This window comes from Myodes glareolus, chromosome 17, assembly GCF_982192425.1.
Source record: "Myodes glareolus chromosome 17, mMyoGla1.1, whole genome shotgun sequence".
Taxonomy (NCBI): Eukaryota; Metazoa; Chordata; class Mammalia; order Rodentia; family Cricetidae; genus Myodes; species Myodes glareolus.
The window spans coordinates 15977992-16002420 of record NC_142042.1 but is presented as its reverse complement, the minus strand read 5'-3'; the positions used below and the strand labels follow the sequence as shown (position 1 = coordinate 16002420).

At 40.6% G+C, this 24429-nt stretch overlaps 1 protein-coding gene across 1 annotated transcript; it reads right to left on the bottom strand.

Annotated features, from left to right (window-relative positions):
- Nucleotides 1-5796: 5796 nt before the first annotated feature.
- Nucleotides 5797-22429, bottom strand: LOC148119327 (guanylate-binding protein 1-like). Its single transcript, XM_087897449.1, has 10 exons — nt 22229-22429; nt 20095-20222; nt 19270-19379; nt 18799-18995; nt 17744-17992; nt 16699-16979; nt 15940-16152; nt 8189-8291; nt 7343-7995; nt 5797-5847 (listed from the first exon to the last, which is right to left on the bottom strand). The coding sequence occupies exons 1-10, from the start codon at nt 22416-22418 to the stop codon at nt 5797-5799; spliced, it is 2175 nt and encodes a 724-aa protein (XP_087753575.1). The 5' UTR covers nt 22419-22429.
- Between the last annotated feature and the right edge of the window lie 2000 nt (nt 22430-24429).

Genomic DNA, 24429 nt, shown 5'->3' with positions numbered 1-24429 from the left:
CAAGGGCTTCGTGGACGTGATTACAAAATTAGCATAATCAAAGAAAAACATGACATTGATTAAATGTGCCTACTGTTCTCGCAGACGACCAAAGTTTGGTTCTCAGAGTCTACACAACAGCTCAAACCTGTCTATAACTTCAGTTTCAGGGAGTTTATGTCCCTTATAACATCTGTGACTACCATGCACATGACAGTTAGACAAAATACTCATAGCCGTAAAATTGAAATAAATATCTTTTGAAAAATCAGCTCAATCATGTCAGGAGAATTATCTGAAGCCAAAGCTAATGCTGATCTCATAGAGATGTAACAGAAATAAGTTTTCAGATATGCCTAACGCAAGTCACAATACCTCCAAACTTTCACTAAGGTTCCACAGAAAACGTGTAGCAGGGTCAGTCTCTCCTGTGAAGTGCTGTGTGTGAAGTGATGGGGGTAAAGCTGAGGTAACAATGGAGACCCCAAGAAGTTTGAGATGCCAGGATTGTGGAATGTTCGCTGAGGAAAGTTGGAGTCAATGAGTGGACCTAGCTAGATAAAGCCCTTGTATCCTGTAAATAGCAGGATCCTAGAGCCAGGGTCTTCAAGCTGATGTTCTCTAGAAAGAGCCACCATATGCCCTATATGCTGCATATGAAAAAACAAGGTTAGATGTTTGCCCTTCTGGGTTCAGTCTTACTATGATGTATTCTGTCCTTCCTGTCCTCCTGAACACTGGAAATAGGATGCTTATTCTGTGCCACTGTATATTACAGGTTGCCTTGAGTCTCAAATGAGCTGCTAGACTTTCATATGCTGTTAGACCTGTAAGACTACGTGGACTTTTGAAGTTGATCCAACTGCATTTGGGGGCCGGGCAGAATAATATGGTTTGAATGCAAATGTTCATCACAGGCCCATGTATTTGAGAACTTGGTCCCCAGTTAGTGGCACTGTGTTGGGACATATGGAAGCATTAGGAGGTAGAACTTTGCTAGCAGAAAGCAGGCCTTTGAATGTTATAACATTGGCGCTCTACTCTCTGCTTCCTGGTCAGCCATGATATGATCAAGCCGCAAACTCCTACCACTATACATATAGCTACATTGTAGTGGCATTTCAATTGTACTTTAGTAAATAAAGCTTGCCTAATGATAGGGAGAGTCAAACAGACCCAATGCTTAGGCTTACAGCCAGGCAGTAGTAACACACACCTTTAATCCCAGTAGCCACACTAGTTGCTGTAGAAACAGGGCAGTACATGCCTTTAATCTCACAACTAGAGAGAATCATAAACTGGGAGGAAACAGCTCTCAGACAGTCTCACTCTGGGATTCCTGGAGGCAGGATCACCATTTCAGATTGAGGTATAGGTAAGAGCCAGTGACTGGCTGTTTTACTTTTCAGATCTTCAGGTTGTACCCCAATTTCTCTGAGCTTTTAATAATCATGTTTCATTCTTCCCTTTTGTCTATAATAAAAAGTGAGTTAAGGATGGCAAGTGGAATGGAAAATGAGGGCACCAGGTACTTAAGACTGCTAACTGCTGACATGTGGGCATTGGGATCTTAGTGGGACCTGAAAAAAACTGTGGTGCTGGCCATGTCCTAGAGTATCTGGTTGCCTGAACACTGTCCAGGTTCTGTGGAACCATTTGGGACCATTTGGTCCGGGTAAGATGTTTCCCTTTCTCTGCTGTGCCTTTCTCGAGAAGTCATTCTCTCCCCTTTCCTCCTCCCTTTCTTCTTCCCTTCCCAGAATTAAAGCCTCATATTGGCTGCCAAATGATGCATGATCAATAAAATCTCAGAAAACTGATATTGGGTTCAACCTGATGGTCAGAAAAGCAAAACAGCCAGTCACTTACTCTTACCTCAACCTCAGTCCAAAATGGCATTTCTGGCTCCAGAAATCTCAGAATTAGACTGTGACTGAGTGTTGTTTCCTCTCATTTTATAATTCTCTCTAGGACTGGGTTTAAAAGTGTGTATCACTGGGATTAAAGTCATGTATTGCCAGGTTTCTATGCAAACTAATGTGGCTACTGGTATTAAAGGTGTGTGTTACCATTACCTGGTCTGTAAGGCTGACCAGTGGGACTGCTTTCCTCTCAGATTTTCAGTCAAATTTATTCATTAAAATGCAATTGAAATGTCACTACACCACATAGTCCTGTCTTCCCGCCATAGTGGAATGATATCCCCTGTACTGAGCAAACTAAATCCTTCTTCCTTACATTGTTTCATTAGGCATTTGATCGGTGATAAGACTGATACAACCAAGAAAACCTGAAATAAATGAAGTTCACATTTTATTTGTTGCCTGAGATAGTGAGGGTGTGTGTGTGTGTGTGTGTGTGTGTGTGTGTGTGTGTGTGTGTGTGTATAAAAAGTGTGATCTACATATTTCCTGTAAGCATGTGTATATTTGTAAAAGGAGATCAGAGGTCAACATTGGGCATCTATTTCTTGATTGTTGACCACCTTATTTTTTGAAACAGACTTCCTCATTGAATCTGGATTCGCAGATTTGGCAAACTCAGGCAATATGGATTCATAAATTTGGGAACTCACTGATTGGTTTTCAGAATAGATTTGTGGATTCCCTGGGATTTTCACATTCATATTGTCTGCAAACAAAGATTGTATTATTTCATCCTTTCTGATCCACGTGCCTCTAGGATCCAGTGTCAGGTTGAATGTGAGTGGTAAGAATGAAAGCCCTAGAATATTTCCTAGGTCAGAGAGGCAAGCATTTACTGTTACATAAGAATGATGCTGGTGAAGGTTTTTTGTAGCTACCCTTTATTGCCTTAAAGAAGTTGACATCTGGCATGTTGTGATGGTGCATACCTACAGTCCCAATACCTGGGAAGTAGATAATGAAGAACTGGTGCAAGTTTATTTTTAGTCTGGGCAGTGTAAAAAGACCCTATATCAAAACAAAAATACAGCAACAACCAACAACCATATCAAAACTCCAAATCCTCAGTTAAATGAAATAAGACAGGAGACTTGCACTGCTCTGGGGAATGTTTCATCGCTCGAAGGTGCCGTCTCAGAATGACTATGTAGCTGTTTGAGGAAGCCAGCATTTCTTCTTTAGCTTTCAGTGTAGTAAATTATATGTTTTTGCTCCAGCTATTTTTCTTTAGGAGAAACCCTGCGTGATGTAAGTAAATTATTTCATTACATTCCTGGATTTTGTTGGCTAATATGTTCTCGTGGAGATTTGCATCTAAGTTCATGAAGCATGTTAATCTGCTATTTTTCTGATGTGTACTGTTTTATAGCTGACTTTGGCAAGAAGATAATGTATTTTCTCTTAGAATGAATTGGGAAATGCTTCCTCTTGTATTTTCTGAAAGAATCTCTGCAGAATTCCTATTATTTCCTCTTTACATGCGCAGTAAAAGAAAGCCTTCTGGATGCGGAAAAAGTAGCTTTTAGATATTTTTTAACTATAAATCAAATGTCTCGAGCAGATATAATTCAGGTGATCTTGTTTATCCTAAAGGAGTGTGACAGATGATCATATTGATTATTGCCTTGACAAGATCTGGACTCACCCAGGAGACACACTTCCAGGCATGTCTGTGAGGGAGTTTCTAGACTGGGTTAATGGCGGTGTGAGGACCACCCTAACTATGGACAGACAATTTCATGAGCTGGAGGTCCTGGCTGAATAAAAAGGAGAAATTGATTGGACCACCAGGGTTCATCTCTCTGTCTCCTCTCTGTGGATACAAAATTACCAGCTTCCTCAAACTACTGATGCCATGATATCCCTGCTGTGATGGAAAGTAATGTCAGAATGTAAGACAAAATAAACGCTTTCTTCCTTCAGTTCCTTTTGCTAGGTATTCTGTTGCAGCAACCAAGGAGTAACAAATATAGCAAGTTTAGTGCTTTATACTTTTTTTGAGAAAATAGTTGATTTATTTGAATTGTTAAGTTACTTAGATTGAGTTGTCAGAATGCATATTTTAAAAAGTTTCTTTGTTGATCACAAATGGTTTTCATGATATTCATTGCATATGTTCATTACACATGTCGTTGTATCATAGGAAAATGTTTTCATAATTATATCTTGTTTAGCATGCCTCAGTACCCCCCTTCCCTTTTCCTCATCCTCCTCCTCCCACTGGTCCCCATTGTTTCTCTGGATAGTTTCACTTTATCTTCCGTATCATTATACGTACGTAAATTTATGTCTCTATAAACAGGCAGGATGTGTATATCAAAGAAAACATACATTTGTCTTTCTGAGACTGATTTAATTTGCATAATATAATTATCTCTGGTCACATATACTTCCAATAATCAACCTGATTGTGTTCTCAATTGTTCTCCATATTACTTTGGAAACAGGGTCTCTCACTGAACCCAGAGCCTATTTGTTGACTAGGCTAGCTGGCTAGTAGACCCCAAAGATCCTCCTATCTACCCTTCTTCAACGTCAGTGCTAGGCTTACAGGTGTGTACTACAATGTCTAGTTTGCTTTGCGGGTGCTGGGATCTGAATTTACATCCTCGTGTTGGCACAGCAAGCATTTTGCCCATTGAACCAACCCCCTCAAAAGTTCTCAATCCCTTTTAATTTTAAAGTTGTTAACCACTTACTTTGCACTTCTGGTAGTTGGGATATAGTTTATATATAGTCCTTAGAATTAAGAGCTTGTCAAAAATACAAAAAAAATATTCTTATACTGCTTGGGGGAAAATCAACGGGATTTCAATATAGCTGCTAATAATAAGAAAGGAATAGTGTCAAATTACGGTTACAGATAAATCATTAAAACAATTTTAATATCTATAGTTTAGCCATCATCATAAAAGTCCATCTTTAAAGTTACCACTCTACATAATCCTTAGTTGTTCTCATGCTATTATGCAGCCAGTGCCAACTATTGAAGTTTGAAAACGTCCCATTACAATTTCAGCCTGCATGATCTTAAACATTCCTTTCTTTGGCCCATGAACCTGTAATACAACTCCTTGTCCTGATAATGTCTTCTCTCCTCTTCCTGTGGATATTATATATGCAGATTGTGATCTCCATGCAGCTGTCTTAATTTATAATGGAGTGTGTTCAGAGGGTTAATCATCATCAGTGTTCACAAATCATTCCCTTGCTGTAAGGTTGAACAGTTTTGATAGAGACTTTACATTTAAATGAAGAACTTTACATTGTAGGAAATGAGTCTGACTGTTCCTGCCCTTCAGACTCATAACATCTGTAGACAATATTGTTCCCAATTATGCGCCAATATTTAAAAATGTGTTGTGTCAATTCGTATCCTTGATATCATCTGGGTAAGGAACATTCTCCTGAGTAAAGCTGTTGGTACCCCTCTTGTGGTAAAGACATCACTGGCATCCTTGGTGCACAATAATATTTGAAGATAAACTATTTCAATTATCACACTGAATATCTTTGCATATTTTTAGTTTATGTTTTCACCTGAATTGACTCTCATTCCCAATTGAGCTCTGATTTAATCGGCAGAATGACACATTCTTTAAGCCTTCAGCTTATGACACATGCATGTGTGTTTTGCCTTTTATCTTGCACTTCTTGATATTGCTTCCAAAGCTCTGCATATTTCTGAAAAGTAACAAGGAGAGACAATGAATCATTACACTGAGTTGATCCTTATATTCTATGCAATTTTCATAATTTTTCTTATTAATTTCTTATAATTTTCTCAAGGCCTAATTTTTATTATAATTTAAACATGTTTTTATTCATGAGTAAATTTTAATGTTCAGAAATTTGCTTTTCCTTTTTGGAAATTTTTAGCCTCCTCCTCAAATTATGCCTTTTCTTGGGCAGCTGTGGTCACATTTCTTGGGGGTTCCTTTAGCTAAGAAACAGTTTTACTGATGAACTTTAGTTACCAGTATTGAGTTTTTTCCTTCATCTGTTGTCTATAACCTCTGTAATCTTAATCATTTGTTTCTCTTCAAATTTTATCATTATAGACTTTAATACACCTCCCTACTCAAACCTTGTATAAACATGCAGCACAGGAACGAATTCTGAATATCTAACTTAGGTTCTGAATCTTAGTGTAAGAAACTGAGTCTGGGTTGGGGGTGTGGCTAGGTCAGGAATATGCCTGCTAGAATCCCAGGTATTCATGCAAGAGCTATATACAGCACTGTTCTGTAATATCAGGCATGGAAGCCAGATATAGGCAAATCCTTGAAACTTAGCAGCCAGTGACCAGCAAGACTAGCCCCATCAGTGAGCTTGAGGTTCCGTAAGAGACTATCCCAAGAAATACAGTGGAGGGTGATGGAGGAAATTAGAGGTAGATCTCTGACCTTCACATCCATGTGCGCAGATGAACAAGCACTAACATGCACACGCAGTTATGTGTACACTCAGAGAAAGAAAAAGAGAGAAGTGGTGGGAAGGAGAAATTCAGTATAAACTTCCACAAATTGGTAAAATGGTGACAAATTATTGGTAAGAAAATCAGTGTCCCATTCTGAAGAAAATGAATTCTATGTCTAACTCACAACTAAGCAGAAATTGAGAACAAAGTATAGGGTAAAGGAAGGACAGACAGACTGTCACATAATTGTGGGCATTGAGGAGTTCCTTTCCTCATAAACTCTGTCTTAGGAATAAACTCATACCAGGTGAGACAGAAAAAAATTACCTTTGTGAATACCACTATGGGAAAAACAGCCTAATCTGTTGTCTGTATCTCATAAATAGTGGGGTTTTTTTTTGAGGCAGGGGCTATTGCCCTGGTGGGTTTTGAATTCCCTGTATAGCTGAGGATAATTTTGACCTTTTGATCCTCCTGGCTCTCCTACCAAAAGTACTAAGATTGTATATATTTTTAATCTTAAGTGAACCTGTGTTTCTTTCTTCTACATAATAGGATTATAGTTCTTGGTTCGTAAAGTCTTAAGAAAGAAATGAAGGTATAACACAACAAGCATAGCTGGCATAATACAACATATATGTTCTAAAGTGACTGAGTGTGATGCCATTACTCATTGATCACTTCATTACCAGACATGGGCAACAGACTATCAACCAGATATTTAGGAATTAACAGCACAGGGGGGCAGGCTTGGTCAGCCTTTAGGCTTCAATAATTTTAATAACCAAAAATAGAGAAAACAGGAGTCTGGATACTCAGCAGTAACGAGTGTGTTACAGACTGGAATTCAGGTCCAAGCATCCAAGTCAGGTGGCTCACAAGCACCTATAACTCTAGGTTCAGGAGATGGGACTTCTTCTTTGGCCTTTTACATATATTACATGCATATGTGCACATATAATCACACATACACTTTAAATTATTGTGAAAAAAATTGAAGGTGGTGTAATTTAAATACCTGATCTTTGTCATTTATCATCTTCATAGCCTGTTTGTTACTGTACTCTTTCTGTTGCAGCAACTGCTCATTCTTCTGTTGCATTTCTCTCATCTGAGCCTCTCCCTTCTCCATCTTCTCAGTCAGCTGTTTTGTGTGTTCCTCGTAATGCTTCTCTTTCTGTTGCATCATCTGTTCATTCTTCTGTTGCATTTCTCTCATCTGGGCCTCTCCCTTCTGTACCTTCAGAGTCAACTTTTTCACCAGCTCCTCATGACTCTTCTCTTTCTGTTGCATTTCTCTCATCTGAGCCTGTTCCTTCTCCATCTTCTCAATCATCTGTTTCATGTGTTTCTCATGGCTCTTCTCTTTCTCTTGCAGCAACTGTTCATTCTTCTGTTGCATTTCTCTCACCTGAGCCTCTCTCTTCTCCACCTTCTCAGTCAACTGTTTCGTGCGTTCCTCATAACTCTTCTCTTTCTGTTGCAGCAGCTGTTCATTTCTCTGTTGCATTTCTCTCATCTGGATCTGTTCTTTCTCTACTGTCTCAGTCAACTTTTTCACGAGCTCCTCATGACTCTTCTCTTTTTGTTGCAGCAAGCGCTCATTCTTCTGTTGCATTTCCTCCTGCATTTTTGTTGTAGCCTGTGCAGCTTCAGCTTTCACATGCTCCACTGGGAAGGAAATCAAGAAGGAAGATATAAATGCACCATGTGTTGCATTCTTCATAACATGCTTCAGTGTTACTGCTGACATCATAATACTACAGCCTTTGTTCTTTTAGCTCAGCTTTAAGGTCCCGAGTTTACAAGTAATCTAAATATCCACAGCGTTTGAGGACATGTAGCCCCTTAACTTGTGCCTCACCTTCAATCTCCTTTTCCTTCTCTGTCAGAGTCTGGTCTGTCTGTAGAATTGTATCACTCAGTTCCTCCTTGGACTGCAAAAATTTCCGCAGAACTTCTTCAGCCTTCAAAGTTCAGAGACAATGATATTAACAGCAGAAATGACTGGAAACTTTTGTGTCTATTTCCCTATAGCCCTTTCCTCTAGTCATACCTCTTGGTGCTAAGATTCCCAGGCACACAAACAGGAACATGGTTCAGGTTGGACCCCACTAAGAAATTCTTTTATGGGAGGCCTGTGTTGAACAAAAAGGATGGTCCTTCTGGACTATGGGCTCTAACTTTGCAACTAATGATGCTGCGGAGATAAATGGGGTGAGTTTTCTGAAGCTTTCATAAAGAGCAAAAAGATCTGAGGTGATGAGAAAAGGCAGTTAGTTCCTAGTTAGCAGCATGAAGTCCATTTTATCCTTGGCCAGTCTGTTCTAAACTGTTATCCACTATTTCCTGAGGCTGAGCTGCAACCCCAAACCTTCTTGCACAGATGTCTAAAATAAGGCTATACCACATATATTACATCCCTTTCTGATTGATTTGTTCCTGCACCACTCACAAACACAAACCACGGGACTCCTTGATAGACTAAAATCATGCTAACATGGAAGGTCCCAAACTGTTTCTTCCAATATTACATTATGATTGGGTAGGACTCAGGAACTGTCTCTTTCTGATTTTCCCCATTAAAACTGACTGCTGCCCATGGATGCTGAAACCTGACAGCTCTCTGATATATCAGATTTTTAAATAAATTTTTGACCTGCTCAAACCCTGCCTTTTGTGATTTAGTCTGCACCTGACCGGTGTGGGAGGTCCTTTTGCCTATGTACAGCTTTCATTGGTTAATAAATAAAGAAACTGCCCTGGCCTGTTGACAGGGCAGAACTTAGGTAGGTGGGGAAGATAGAACTGAATTCTGAGAGGAAGAAAGCAGAGTCAGAGAGAAGCCATGGATCCTCTGCCTGAGACGGACGCTGGTTACAATCTTGCCAGTAAGCCACAGCCACATGGCGATACACAGATTGATGGAGATGGGTTAAATTAAGATGTAAGCGTTAGCCAATAAGAAGTTAGAGCTAATGGGCCAAGCAGTAATTTAATTAATACAGTTTCTGTGTGGTTATTTCGGGTCTAAGTTAGCCAGGCAGTCGGGACAAACAAGTGGTCTCCCTACAACATCTGACACTAGAAAAAAAAAGCTTCAGAAATTGGAGGCATTTGAGGGAGAAAATCTCTCAAAGTGAAAATAGTCACCAGAGTATACAACAATGTATACTGGAAGACCAGGAGGACTGGAAGCCTTGGAATAATGCTGAAGTAATGTTGGCCACAATAAATTAGGACCCAAGCTGAAAGACCTGACAGGCCCGGGGGGGGGGGGCAGATTAAGGTGGCAACTCCTCACAAGATTGGAGTTCCATTGGGGACAGGTCCCTGCCACAAAAATCAGTATGCTATTTGAAGGAGTTTGGACATTGGCAAAACAAGTGCCCCAATTGGGAAGAGAAAAAAACCTCCACCAAAGTTCTCAACCTTGAGGACGATTGAGGAGATCAGGGCTTGGTCTCCCTCCCTGGACCCAGAGTAACTCTCAAAGTGGAGGCAAAGTTTGTAGACTTTATAATAGACAGAGAGCTTCTGATATCCCTCCTAAGGGAGTCAGGGGTCCACTAATCACCCAACGGACTTTGATCCAAAGAGCCATGGTACCAAGATTTACCCAAAAACAACTGTAAGAATGCTCAATCTAGGGAGAGGCACAGTAACTCATTCCTTCATAGTGACCCCTAAATGTCCTTATCACTTCCTGGGCTGGACTTACTGCATAAATTGAGAGCTCAGATTATCTTCAAAACTGGTACCACAAACATAGACTTGCTTCAGCAGAAGATCCCAAACTCTGGAATCTTTGTTACTCTCCCCTTTCAGAATAATACCTACTTGATTCCAAAGCGGAGGGAGTCTTGAAATGCCAAGTGAATTCCTTATCAAAGGAACTTCACTTAAAGTTCCCACTACTGTAGGCAGAGAATAACCTGCCTGAATTAGCACAGCACATATCCCAGTCACAGTGCAACTGAAGTCAAGTATTGCACTTTTGGGGGGTTAAACAGCATCAAGACTCACATCAAGTGTCATAAGGAGGTGGGTATTCTGATCCATTGCCAAGCTCCCTGGAGCACCCCACTCCTGAGAGTCATAAAACCTGGAACCAATGATTTCAGGACCTCTTGCTTATCCTATTAGACCCAGAAAAGAAGATCTATACAGTCTGAGACCTGAAGGACATCTTTTTTAGCGTCTGTGTGGCTAGGCAGGATCAGCTCCTGTTTGCCTTCAAATAGACTGACCTGGACATTGAGTCCCATTGCCAATTGTCCTGGATTCAACTGCCACAACCATTCAAGAACTCACCAACCCTCTTTGATGAGCTCTGCCCACTCCATGTGGACCTGTGTGAGTACCATCTCAGATTTCTCCAGGTCACACTCCTGCAGTATGTGGATGACTTGCTGATAGTGGCTGAAGATGAAACTTCCTGCTGAGAGACCCCTGAAGGGCTGTTACAGACCCTCCAGAATTGGGGATACCAATTGTCAGTCAGAAAGTCTCAGCTTTGCATCAGGACAGCCATCAACATGAAATTCAATCTCCAGGAAGTTAAAGAGCTCTGTCTGCCTCTCACAAACAAGTCACATTGGAGATCCTGACACCTCATATCAAAAAGCAGTTGCAAGAATTTCTGGGAAGTGTAGGGTCCACACGTTTGCTGAAATGGCCAAGCCCCTCTATGAGGCTATCAATATCCAGGAGGGCATATCACATTGGACTGAGATTGAGGCTAACGTTTTCAGTGGCATTAAATTGACTTTGGTACCAGTACCAGCTCTAGCACTGCCAGACATCCAGGTCTTTCTTTCTGTTTGTGGACAAAAAGCAGGACTTAGCCAGGTGGGGTGACAAACACCTTTAATTCCAGCATCGAGGAGGCAAAAGCAGGCAGATTTCTGTGAGTTTGATGCCAGACACACAAAGAAAACCTGACTCAAAAAGATAAAAAAAAAAAGCAGGAGTTACCAAAGTGAGACTCACTCAAAAACTTAGGCCATTGCAGACTGAGAGAGAGAGAGAGAGAATGAGAGAGAGAGAGAGAATGAGAGAGAGAAAGAGAGAGAGAGAGAGAGAGAGAGAGAGAGAGAGAGAGAGAGAGGGATTATTAGCAGAGTGAAGTTGCAACTCAATGGCCAACATGCTTGAAGATTATGGCGCATTCACCCTGCTCGTTAAGGACTCTGATAAGTTAAATCTGGGACAGAGCTTACATCATGGCCCCACATGCAGTGGAGAACCTCTTGAGGAGTCTTCACCCCAGCTCCTGACAGATAGATAACAAATGCTTGTCTCATCTACTACCAGGCTTTACTGTTAAAACAACCTAAAATAACCTTTCCCCCACTGGTCATACTCAATCTATTCTCCATGCTGTCTGACAGTGTGGGAGAGTCCCTTCATTACTGTATAGACATAGTATCCAGCTTCTAGAACATCAGGACCAACCTGACTGATGTCCCAGGTCAGAGGTTGGCCTGGACTGCTGCAATTACTTTGAAAAAGACACTATGGGCTGAAGTCCTGTGGGCACTTCCACCCAAAAGACAGAACTGATTGCATTGACTATGCTCCTAAATCTGAGAAAAGGAGAAAAGATTAATGGTTTCACTGACAGCCACTATGTTTTTGTAATGTTCCACATGCATGGATCTGTAGGGTAAAAGGTTCAGCCAAAGAAATACACCCTGGCCCTAAATCCAGAGCCACTGAAAGAAACACACCCTGGTAATTAATACAGAACCAGATTTTTTAAAAATACACTTTGGCCCTGATACAAGAACCAAAGAATTACACTGAGCCTGGAAAGAAATAGACTTTGGTCCTGGAAACAGAACCAGTAAAGGAAACCCACTATAGCCCTGAAAGTAGAGTCAAAAGTCCAAAATGGAGCAGTGAAAGAAACACACTTTGGTCCTGAAACTAGAGTCAAATCTGCCCCTGACCAACCAGACATAAAACCAACCAACTGCTGAGTGGGAAAATCAACCAATCCATAAGCAGAAAATCAACCAATACCTGAGAAAAAAAATTAGTCAATCTGAGCTTGTCTAAGCTCAAGGGGATCAGGGGATCAAAATCTGACCAATTCTCTATCTGAAAATCTCCCTGGAAATCTTCATCTCTAAGAAATTCTATATAGGCCCTGTGCCTGTTCAGTTGGCAGCTGACCTCCACGCTGACAGAGGAGCCACTCCCTTGGATTCTTCCTTTCCAAATATACCTCTTGAAAGAGTTTTGATGTGAAGACCTTCTTTTCCTGGAGTGGAGTGGAATCTCTGCTGGCATATGCTCTTTGCAGAGTGAAGCAGAGAAGCAATGGACCTCTCTGCTGGGAAACTCCCTTAGGGAAGTGGAGCAGAGATCAGCTGTGATGCCCTCTCTCAGAGAGGAAAAGGATTGTCACATCCAGTGGGGAGACCAGCGCCTGCTGCCAGAACCCAGCTTCAGGTATAGTCTGACTTCCCAACAAGTCAGGATACCTGTCCCCTGACAGTTGTAGGATTCCCGGATACCTTCCATTTACAAATGTAGGTATAGCCTGACTTCCTGTCAAGACAGCATGCCTTTCTGTCAGAGCTGTAGTTGGTATCCAGGATACCTTCCCTTCACAGCTTTAGGTATAGCTTGACTTCCCAACAATTCAGGATAGCTTTCTCTCCAGAGCTGTAACACTTTCAAGTATACCCTGATTTTTTGAAAAGTCAGGTTACCTTTTCCTGCAGGACTGTAACTCTTGCAGGTATAGCCTGACTTTCAACAGTCAGAATATCTGTCCCTCTAGACAGGGGGCCATATACAGAAAAAAGTGAAAATGGTAAATCAATCCAAAACAGGCAAGAAATTCTTGATCTCCTAGATGCCCTCTGGAATCTGAGAGAGCAAGCCACCAGGGAAGTGGCCCAACTAACTCCGGCCTCAGCAATGCTCCTACCGTTGGCTCCAACACTACCAGAACTGACTACCTATTTAATCAGGAATGATGACTTTTGGTGATGACTTTTTCCAGGGATGGCCCAACAGGTTAACTAAACAGGGATGGTGCAACAGATGCATAGTCCTACCCTTGACCCTGGAAAGGGCTTTACTCAAACAGCTTCGTGAGAGCACCCATCTTGGTAAAACAAAATTATTCATATTGTTATCTAAAAGTTATCTCATCCTTTCCCTAATGTTATGCTTTAAAACATTGTTTCCAGATGTCTGGCCTGCCAGGCTACCCACACTGAGAACCACAGCAGCACCAAGAGCCCATTAAATGGGAAAGAAGTATGGTGCTAGAGTCTTGGCTAATAGACTTCATTGAGGTAAGGCCCAGGCGCTATGGACTTAGATATCTGCTAGTACAGGTAGGAGCCATCTTGGGTTGGGCAGCAGCTTTTACAGAAAAAGGAGAGGCAGCTTCCACAGTGGCAAAAAAAAAAGCTGCTATAGGAGATCAACTAAAGGTTTCACTTATACACTGCACAAATCTCAGCCAATGGACCACCTTTAGTGTCTCAGATTATAGAGGAATTGTCTAAGACTTTGGGGATAAATTGGAAACTCCATTATACATATCATCCCCAGAACTCAAAGCAGGTAGAAAGAGTGAATTTAACCTTAATGGAGACCTCGATGAAACCTTGAGACTGGCAAGGACTACACGGCAATCTTCCCTTTTGCTGTTCTTTGGTTGTTGTCCTTAGTTGACCCCCAATGAGATTATATTTGGGATCCCCACCCCGTTCTAAGATCAAATCTGAGGCCCTAGCTGATATATCTAATCTTACTTTGCTTAAGGTGGTACAGGCCTTGCAGCCTACCCAAGACGGGTAATGTCTCCTGCTATGGCACATATATGAGCTTCCCCCACCACAAAAAATCCTCAGAGCTACAAGCCAGGAGATTTCATCTGGGACAGACATCACCAGAATGAGCCTTTTGTCCTCTCTGGATTGTACCCCCACTGCTATCCTGACCACCCCATCAGCAGTGAAACTGTATAAACTTAAATCCTGTGTATGTCACTTCAACTTAAAGCCAGTTACAGGACAAGTCAACAAAGACAAAAACAAAAGGTATACTGTATGATTCCACCCACAGGACCCACTAAAACTAAGATTCATTTCTATCTGACTTTCCTGGTCTCCATAACAGGATTAATAAATGCCAACAACCCATATATGTCAATTCCAATGTTAAGAGGGAACAATGCTGCTTGTATGCTAACCACAGGGGAGTGATCAGAGACACTCTGAGATTATTCAGACAAAGATTAAGGGAAAGGGAACAAACCCAATCAATTAAATGGGGCTGGTTCAAATCCATTTTCAGCTGGTCACCATGCATCACTAACCTGATAACAAGAATAGTTATAATTCCAGTAATCATGCTATGTGCAACCTCTCTGCTAAACTCTCTTCTGCTTTATGCAAAAGAAGATAAATGCAGTTAAGCTCCTAGTCCTTGGGGTATATTATGGCCATTTACAGGACATGGATTTCTTACATCAATGATTTGATGACCCACTTGAAGAGGGGGGAATGTTAAATCCTAGTTAGCAGCATGAATTCTTTTTTTTTTCCCCAGGCCATTCTTCCCTGAGCTGTTACACATAATTTTTGAGGCTGAACCAAAACCCCAAACTCCCTGAGCAGAAGTCTAGAATAAGTTATACCATGAACATTCCACCCCTTCTGATGGTTTGGCCCCACATGGGCCAAACACAAACCATGGAACTACATACGTGGCTGAAAGTGTACCACCATAGAAAGTCCCCTGGGGAGGACCTTGGACTTCCCATAGGGTACGGAACCCTGACTGCTCTTTGGCCAGGAGAAGGAGGGGGAGTGGGAGTGGGGGAAGGGGAGGGAAGTGGGAGGAGGGGAGGAGGTGGAAATTTTTAATAATAAAAAAGAAAGGAAGGAAGGAAGGGAAGAAGGAAGGAAGGGAGAGAGAGAGAGAGAGAGAGAGAGAGAGAGAGAGAGAGAGAGAGAGAGAGAGAGAGTCCCCTACTACTTCTCTCCATATTACGTTATGATACTCGGAACTGTCTCTTTCTGATTTTCTCCCTTAAAACTGATTGCTGCTCCCCAAGGAATCTACATACTGAAACCTGACTCCTTCTTGATTTGTCAGCTTTTAAAATAAATTTTTATCTATTTTAAAAGCTTGGACCCAAACAAACCAACAATTTGTGGAGGTTGTCCTTTGTGGTAGGCTATTCTCAGATTTTCAGACTACAACAGTATGGGGCTGGGGAAGAGTGACGGACAAAGAAACATGGATGATAGGCCCAGTTGTCTTTTAGACATAGTTTTAAGTCCACATTGATGAATTATAAGTTCTGTTTTTGAATCCTTCGCAACACAAAGAGTCCAGCTGAAACACAGGGTGACAGTCACACTGGTGGTTAAAGTGATTGTCCATTGTGAACTCAAGCATTGAGTGAATGCACTGTCTCTGATGAGTAAGCAGAACATATCCAGTGTGACAGCCTTCACGTATGTGATGTTGAAGAAACATATGCCTGGAATGCAGACCCTCTCACCATGATGCTTGGGGGCACTCTGCAGTCTCAAAGAGGTCAGCAACTTCCCAGAACACACATGTAATCTTTCTTACCTGAACTCCCTTTCTAGGTTCTTCATAATACTTTTTCTTCAACTCCTGTATCTTCTGGATAAAAAGATGATATCCCCCTGACTTAGAATAAACTCCCTGTTTCACATCTTCTTCTAGTGGCCTGAAAATATCTTGAAGAAGTGCTAAGCAGCGATCTGAGGATGCCTGTTCATTCTTCTTAAGGAATTCCTCTCGTTTTGTTGCTAAATTGGTCTTTGATGTAAAAATGAAAAGAAAATAATTAAGAAGGGAAAGAAACATGAGTTTGCCAGATTTTTACTGATATCATTTTTGCTCCTTGAATGTAGAGTTCAGAGCAGAGATTTATGCCTTTAGAGATAAACTGCTTTTTTCAGACTGGACCAGAGATGCCACATGAAATAAACATGATTCAATGTTAATTTGCCTCTGATAGTTTGCGCTTAGGTTTTTTTGTTTTTGTTTTTGTTTTTTGGTTTTGGTTTTTTGTTTGAATATTGAATTAGTCAACTGACACTGAGCATGAAGCTTGATCAGACACACTAATTATTTCTCTGTACGTTACAAAGGGGGGACATTACTAGCTTATATTGAAAGGACAAATATTTTAAAGCTTTGAGTCTATGATAATCCCTTTTTCCTATTTAGCATGGTTATTAAAATGTAGCTGTTTCTACTTTAAATCTAGTAACAGTTGCCTTCCTCCAGGACCGATTTCATTTTCCCATAGCATGTTGCCTTCCAAAATCTACTACCAGGTAACCTGGAGAGGACAATTACCTCTAATTGTTTCAGGAACACTTCATTAATGTCTTTGAAGGAATTTTGCTTGAAAATAGTGATGGCTTCTTTCTCACTGGCCCAGTGCATATTAAATAGTTCCTCGAGGGTCTCTGTGGGCAGCTGCATCTTCTGGCTCATCTCCTGATCATAGTGGGCAATGGCCTTTTGCACTGCTGCTGCATTCTCCGCCTGGGACAGAGTTAAGACAGCATTCTCCAGGCAGGGCTGACACCCACTGCTGATGGCATTAACATAGGTTATCACCAAACTCTCTAGTCCTACAACCAGGAAACAGTTGACAATATTTGGAACAGATGGATGAAGACAACAATATTACATGTAATTCTGGATATGTCAATCATTGATGTCCTAAACTTTCAGTGTTCTTAGCATAATTTGGAAGAATGACAGAAAAAATCTCAGCCTCTATCTAACACTGATAGGATTAGAATTTCTCTGTACAAAGATCCTCTCATGAGGTGTGTGGGACCCCAAAGTCTAAGCATACTGGATGGAGATGACATGTGCCTTTGTCTATGCAATGTTTGCTTCTGTTTTAATGTAAGCAACATTAAAACATGTTCTATACCTTTTTCATGTTTGACTGTGTTATTATCCCTGTACATAGGAAGCATTTCATTTCAATTGAGGAGTAAAGCCTGTTCTTATAGTCAGAAATTCTCCATCCAGATGACTAGAATAAATTTCTTGATTAGTATAAATAAACTTTCTGTACATGCTAATGTGACAATGACTAGCTCTGTGTGGATTTTATTGAACTTATATTTCAATGTTAAGAGCCATAATTGTTTATTCACTGTCTGTTAAATGTGGGTTCAGTTCTCTACAGTAATTTAAAAGATTTTTTTTTTCTTTTGCCCCATTTTCTTTTTATCCATCAAGAAATCTTGTCTGATAGACAAGACTATTATCAATGCCGGTACCATCTACAGCTTAGCACTGCAGTGGAGACAGATTTGCATTTCTTCACAGCTATCACTGTGGCCTAGACAGTAAGCAGAAGAACTGGGAAGGGACTCACGTGGTCCATTGACCCTGATGCCTCCTGAAAGCATTTTAATCTTTGAACAACTGAGCACATAGGAGCAGAACTCTGCAACTTGTTCCACGAAGTCTGGGTCGAGGTCTTTATCCTGCAGCGATTCAACCTGGGCAAGCTGCCTACTATTTCCTGGCCGTTCAAATACAAAGCATTTCTTCTTTGGGAAGAACTTTTGGATACAGAGCCGAGGCAAATTTAATTCCTTTTCTTTATTTGTTTGGCCAGTACCTAGATGGAGCATAAACAGGGTTTTTAGCCAGGATATGGAAGGGGAGTATACACTTTTAAATTTGGTGATGTGATCTTTTGTTATAAGTTTCGGCATGTTGTAAGTTTTGGCAGGATGATTATAAATTGAGGCCAGCCTGGGTCAGTGAGACCCTGAAAACACAAAACAAACAGAGGGGGGGGGGAGGGAAGGAAGGAAGGAAGGAAGGAAGGAAGGAAGGAAGGAAGGAAGGAAGGAAGGAAAGAAGGAAAACAGAAAAGTAACAGTGGTGTTTGCTTTAAGGATTTTCAGTCAAGGAAAAGCTGAATGCTAAATTAGGCTTCTCAGGAAAACGGACTTTATTCTCAGTATTCAAGCCACTCCCTGTAGCTGGACTGTGTATACAGACAATATGTAAACCCTCGAGTACAGCATCATTTCATATCCAAAGACATCTCGCAACACACCAGCTGCTTGGGGCCCACACTGTTTCAACAGTTAAACTAGGATGCTGGTAGCACTTACTCTAGCTTTTTCAAACACATCTTCATATGTACCATATTCTCTGTTTCAATACAAAAACAAGACTGAAGTAAAGAGATCAAATTAATCACTGCAAAGGAAAAGGTAAAAAATAAATTTGTTCTTAATACAAAAAGAGAAAATGTTTGAGTCAATCTGTTAAATCATATATTAAACACTAGTTCTTGAGAATCATTAGCTAGAAGAAATAGATACCGCAGATGCAAAAAAAATTATAGAAAGAAAAATCAGAATTCTCGTGGGTTTAATGGGCATACTCAGTTAGCACTTGTAAGTCTCTTACCATATATGGGCCTCAGGGAATATTCCAGGTATTCGTCTGGGGAGATGGGATGCCCATCTACTTTCAGCTCGAGAGAGAAGTCCCTCAGAGTCCACACGAAGTCCGGGAAGAAGCTCACAAACTCATCTGAGACATCAACCTCATGCTGGTCAGGTGAGGATCTTGTTCTGATTCTGTCTGTCAGCTCTGTCACATAGCTGAACAGATAATTAAGGAAAACCCCGGAAACAACCAGAGCACCAACCATAGCTCCAGGGTGACCATCCTGTATTAGTTACACATCTTCCTGGACCCTAGCCCCAAACCCTCATTTGTTTTGTTCCTAACCTCAGGGTGAACACTGTAGCTACATATTCATGAGATATTTGTATGTTTTATGCTTCATTAACCAAGAGCTAGAGTTATGGAACTCTTTAGAAGGCTAGGTCACCCCAGTTGGTCTGGTGCTGTTCTGGCCCTCAAAAAGGATACTGCAGCTGGTCTAAGGCCTGCTGGTTGATGGCTCCCATGCTGTTGTACACAAAAGTGCTGCTTAGAAGCACAGCCAGGGCAAAGATCCAGCAGTCATTCTGGTTATTACCCTGGAAGTCAGAACATGCATGACTAAGGAACATGTTTTGTTCTTATATCACTTTCCAGATCAGTAGTGCCAAAATATCCCTTCATTAGAGAGAATTTTAGTCTTAAAAACATTAAACCTTTTGTGACCTGTGCAAGGTACAAAATTAAACAAGAGAAAGCAATAAGCCTACAGGTGTCATGCACAGCTCTTGCACAGTAAATGTTGATTTGGTTCACGATTCTTTCACATTGATTCTCACTATGCTGCTTTGGTCATTGTTAGTGTTTCAATACTACAAATTCCACACTCCTCTTTTTGAGCCATATTGTACTATTTCCCTCATCTTTGTTGGCTAAACATAGCTATATGTCATGTAAATAAAAAAGAAAATGATGAAGTTCAAACACTTCTTCAAAAGCTATGGAAACAGTGAGAAGGACTGGTATGTATAGAAAGCCTGCTGCCCAGCCATAGAGAATGAGTTCAAACCCCAGAAATCTCATGGTGGAAAAGAGAACTGACCCTACATGTTGTCCTCTAACCTCCACATGTTCATTGTAGCACATGCACCATGGCACATGCAGCACACGCACAGACCCATGCTCACACGTGCGCACGCACACACACACACACACACACTCACACAATAAATAATGTTTTTAAGCACCATAGCCAAGAGTGTAGAATATTCAGAGATGAGGGGCTAAATTGTACACTGAGTCCTCAGTCCTTACTTTTTCAACATCTCCCAGGCCCTCGGTGTCAAGCAGAACTAGAGTGTGGTCTGGCTTCTGGGGATGAGGGACACACAACATCCAGATCCCTTTGGTTTTAGACTGTACTGTGGAGCCCAGGGGAAAGCCTGGAAAACAGAGAGGAAAAGAAGGATTAAACATGTACAAACGAGTGTTTAAAGGAAGTGAAAGTAAAATTTGCATAATCAAACTGGAAAGAAGCTCAATGGTTAAGTGTGCCTTCTACTCTTTCACAGTGCAGAGTTCAGTTGTCAGCATCTATATAGAAGGTCACAGCTATCTATAACTCCAGTTTCAGGGAAGCTTATGTCCCCTTCTAACATCTGTGAATACCAGGCATGCACATGGTACATAGACAAAATACTCATACATCTAAAAATTAAAATAAATAATTTTTTGAATAATCAACACAATGAAGGTGGGAAGAATTAATTGAATCCAAAGCTAGTACTTATCATATAATCAGAGATATAGCAGAAATTTGATTTTAAGATATACAGTCCCATGACCTCCAGGCTTGCATCAAGGTTACTCCGAAAATATGTATCAGGGTCAGTCTCTCATGTACATCTCCTGTGTATGGAGCTACAACAGCAGGAACACTGAAGCAGTATCCAGAAGCTGATATCTAGAAATGTCTACCACATGCCTTCATACAGCACATGGAACTACAGGGTTGTTGTTTGCCCTGCTGGGGTTCAGTCTTGCTATGGCATGTTCTTTCCTTCCTCCTCCCCTAAACAATGGAAACTGGAAACTTTGTTCTGTACCATTGCATATTACAGATATGTCATTTAATTTTATTTTGCAAAAGGTTACAGGCAAATGGTTGCTTGAATCTCATGAGACTGGCTATTGTCGTCCTTTGTGAAAACGGAGAAAAATGCTATGTTTTGAATGTAAAATGTACAGGTTCACGTGTTTTGAACACTTAATCCCCAGTTAGTGGCACTGTGTTAGGACATGGGGAAGCATTAGGAGATAGGACCTGGCTGGGAGATAACAGGCCTTTGAATGTTATAACACTGGCCTTGCTTGTGGCCCTCTACTTTTTGTTTCCTGGTCAGTCATGAACAAGTCACAAGCTCCTTCCATTATACATATAGCCACAAAGTCATGTCTTCCCTACAACAGTTGACTGATATCCCCTTAACTGTGAGCAAAGTAAATCCTCCTTCCTTACATTGCAGCTGTCAGTCATTTGATATGGGATGAGGCTGATACAATCTAGAAAACCTGAGAATCTGGTCTCAGACGGATGTCTCTATAACCGTCTTCATGCCAACATCATTCAGAGTACCCAGCTGTCCTGTCTACAGGGGAATAGATAAGGCAATGGTAGACACACTTTATCACTGGACTTCAAAAGGAAGAAAATTTTGACTCACATTCTCACAGTGACAAACTTTGAATGTATCATGCTAAGTGAAAGAAGAAGTAACAAAAATACCATATTTTGTACAAGCTCACTCACATGACATTCCTACGACAGTGATATTTGTAGATATAGCACATAGAATAGTGATATAGATTGGGAAAAATGCTACTTCTAGAAATGAATGGTGAAGACACAGATGGATAAATTTCTTTAACGCCGCAGAACTAGACAGATAAAAGCAATCATAAAGATAAACGTTATATAATCTACAATAAAAAATCAATACATAAACTAAAGATACATTTTTTAACATTAAAGACCACTAGAAACTTGCTGTAATATAGGAACATATATCAATACCTTAAAACTAATTAACATGTAGATTATCTTTATTACTGTCTTTCTCCATCTGTGAAATAAACCAGTTGTGGTTTTAGAAGGTAAACTAGAAATTAGTTGTGGTGATACATAACTGTAATGAGCTCTCAGGAGACCATGGCAAGAAGACCATGAGTTCAAGATCAGCACTGACTGCACACTGAACTAAGGACCTGCTTGAACTATATAGCATGACCTTGTCTCAAAAACAAAAGCAAAGAGACAAAGCAACAACAACAAAAAGGAACACAACAGCCAACTGCAACCGGAAGATTAAATTCTTTACCCTGTCATGTAGAAAACAGACAATGTGAGTGCACTCTTCGGATGCAACACAGCTGTGTTGGTGGCCCTCACCTGATTTCTGCCCAGCCAGCTTGTTCATCAAGTAGGATTTGCCTGTGCGGTAGAGGCCCACAATGGCCACCACTACCACAGGCTGTTTGATGTTAGACAGGATCTCTAGAGCTTCCTCGTTGGCTGTCAATTGCCCTTTCACATTCTCAATGAGGCACACAGGGCATGGCATATAGACTTCTGAAGTCATTGTGCTTGATTTTCCTGGAGAAAAAAAAATAAGATTAAGTAGAATCAGCGCTTTTAAGTCAGAAGGTAGAGTTTTATAAAAAATCTTTAAATAATACAACAATGTTGTGTGCATCAGAGACATAGATGAAGGAGAACTTATATAATTTTAGAATCTTATAGAATATTATTAAAGATTTTATTTATAATTTAACAGGAACAGCATCCTACTGTTCTTACAACACAAATATTCCACTTAATTTTGCATAGAAAACTTTCCTTTTTAAAGATTTTAAACTAGACATCAAATGGAATGCAGAATCAGATTTAGAGAAATGATTTTATATTGATTTTATATTGCAGTTGCATATAATCAATTAAATTCTCATTTATTCATTTGTTTATCATTACAACAAAGAAAGAAACCTAGAAACTAATATTTCATTGTTTCATGCATATTTATGATAATTTCTGGTGATCATAAAATATATTCATTCTACCCATCCTAGCAGTTATACTCATGTTGTGGGCATGAGTCTCTACCCACAGAAGTAATTATATAACTAAAATGAAAAACTACATAAGGTTATTTATTTATTTGGGGTATTTTCTTTGCTCTTTCATTTTTTTTCAAAATTTATGAAAATATGTGACAGTGACTCTTCCAAGGACATGTTGCACAAGAAAGGTGACCTGAAAAACAGCTACACAGTAAATCAGTTTAAATGCAGACAAGGTTTGAGAGTAACAATACAAAAACTGGATATTGTAGAAAGCAATTGTAATGTAAATAACAAGAAATCAGGGAGCTGAAGGCCACTAGAAAGGAAGTGGTTCAAAGAATTACTCACTGCCACTCTTCATTAGGTTTATTGAGTAGTTTTCATTTGATGGAGAAGGAGGAATGCAAGAGGAGTAAGAGAAACACTGGGAATCAGAGGCTAGGAGCTGACTAGGCAGAACAAAGCTGTCAAGAAAGAATGTGATGAGTGAGAATGGTGCCTGGCTGGGGTTCTGGTCTCCAGAAGGCAGGGACTGAGAGCCTGGAGTTGGGGAGCGGTAAGCAGACTTTGTTCTCAGTCCTATGTACCCAGGAATCTTTTAAGAAAGTCCTTCACTACAGTCTAGGGGCGGATCTTGCAGGGCAGGGTTAAGAAGTACATGGACATGAGGAATAAGCCAGTCTTCCTACTAAAGAAGAAAGCTCACTTGAGCCAAGATCAGACTGTGATTGTTACTGCCCATGCTTCATCTTTCACTCTAGTGTCTAGCTGTGACCAGAGGTTCCCAGAAAACTGTCACAACTGTGTCAATGAGCCTAGAAGACTGACTGACTGACTGACTGACTGACTGACTGGCTAGAAATCACATTATGGTGGGGAGCTGGAATGTTGTAGTCTAGAGCCAGAATTTCCTGGGTTATCTTTAGCTGCCTCCATAGCCATGTCTTACATCAGAAGGCCTGTAGCAAACTCCCCATTTGCTATAATCTACCAGTTTCATGTTGCCACCAATGTATTTTAAACGTATTTTAATCTATGACTTTCTTTATTCTGTTGCTAAAGAAACTTTAAGAAACTTGCCAAGCTGGAGTAAAGTGTGTGTGGTAAATTGAGCTTGTGTTCCTGGCCCATCAATCATTCAGCTCTCAGAGAGACCATATATATTATTCCCTTGATGTATACTTACAACAATACAACATTTTCTCTATTTGTTCTTCACCCAGGTGGTGGCTGTTTACCCTTTGTCTCATTCTCTTTCCCCTTATGAAAAGCAGTAATTTGCAGCCCTTTCACTAGGAGTACGAAGGCATCAGCTCTGCTCCATCACTGACCATACTCATTTAGCTGTGCCCATCAGCAGACAGCGTAAGCATAGAGAAAGACAATTCCAATGCATTTATAACCCCTGGTTAAGCCTCACACCTGATGGTCCCTAACTCAATGCAACCCAATAATGGCTTTTAAAGACTAGCTGCCCTCATAAGATCACTCAGGGTTCATCTACTGCTCTGTCGCAGCCCAGGTCCAGGA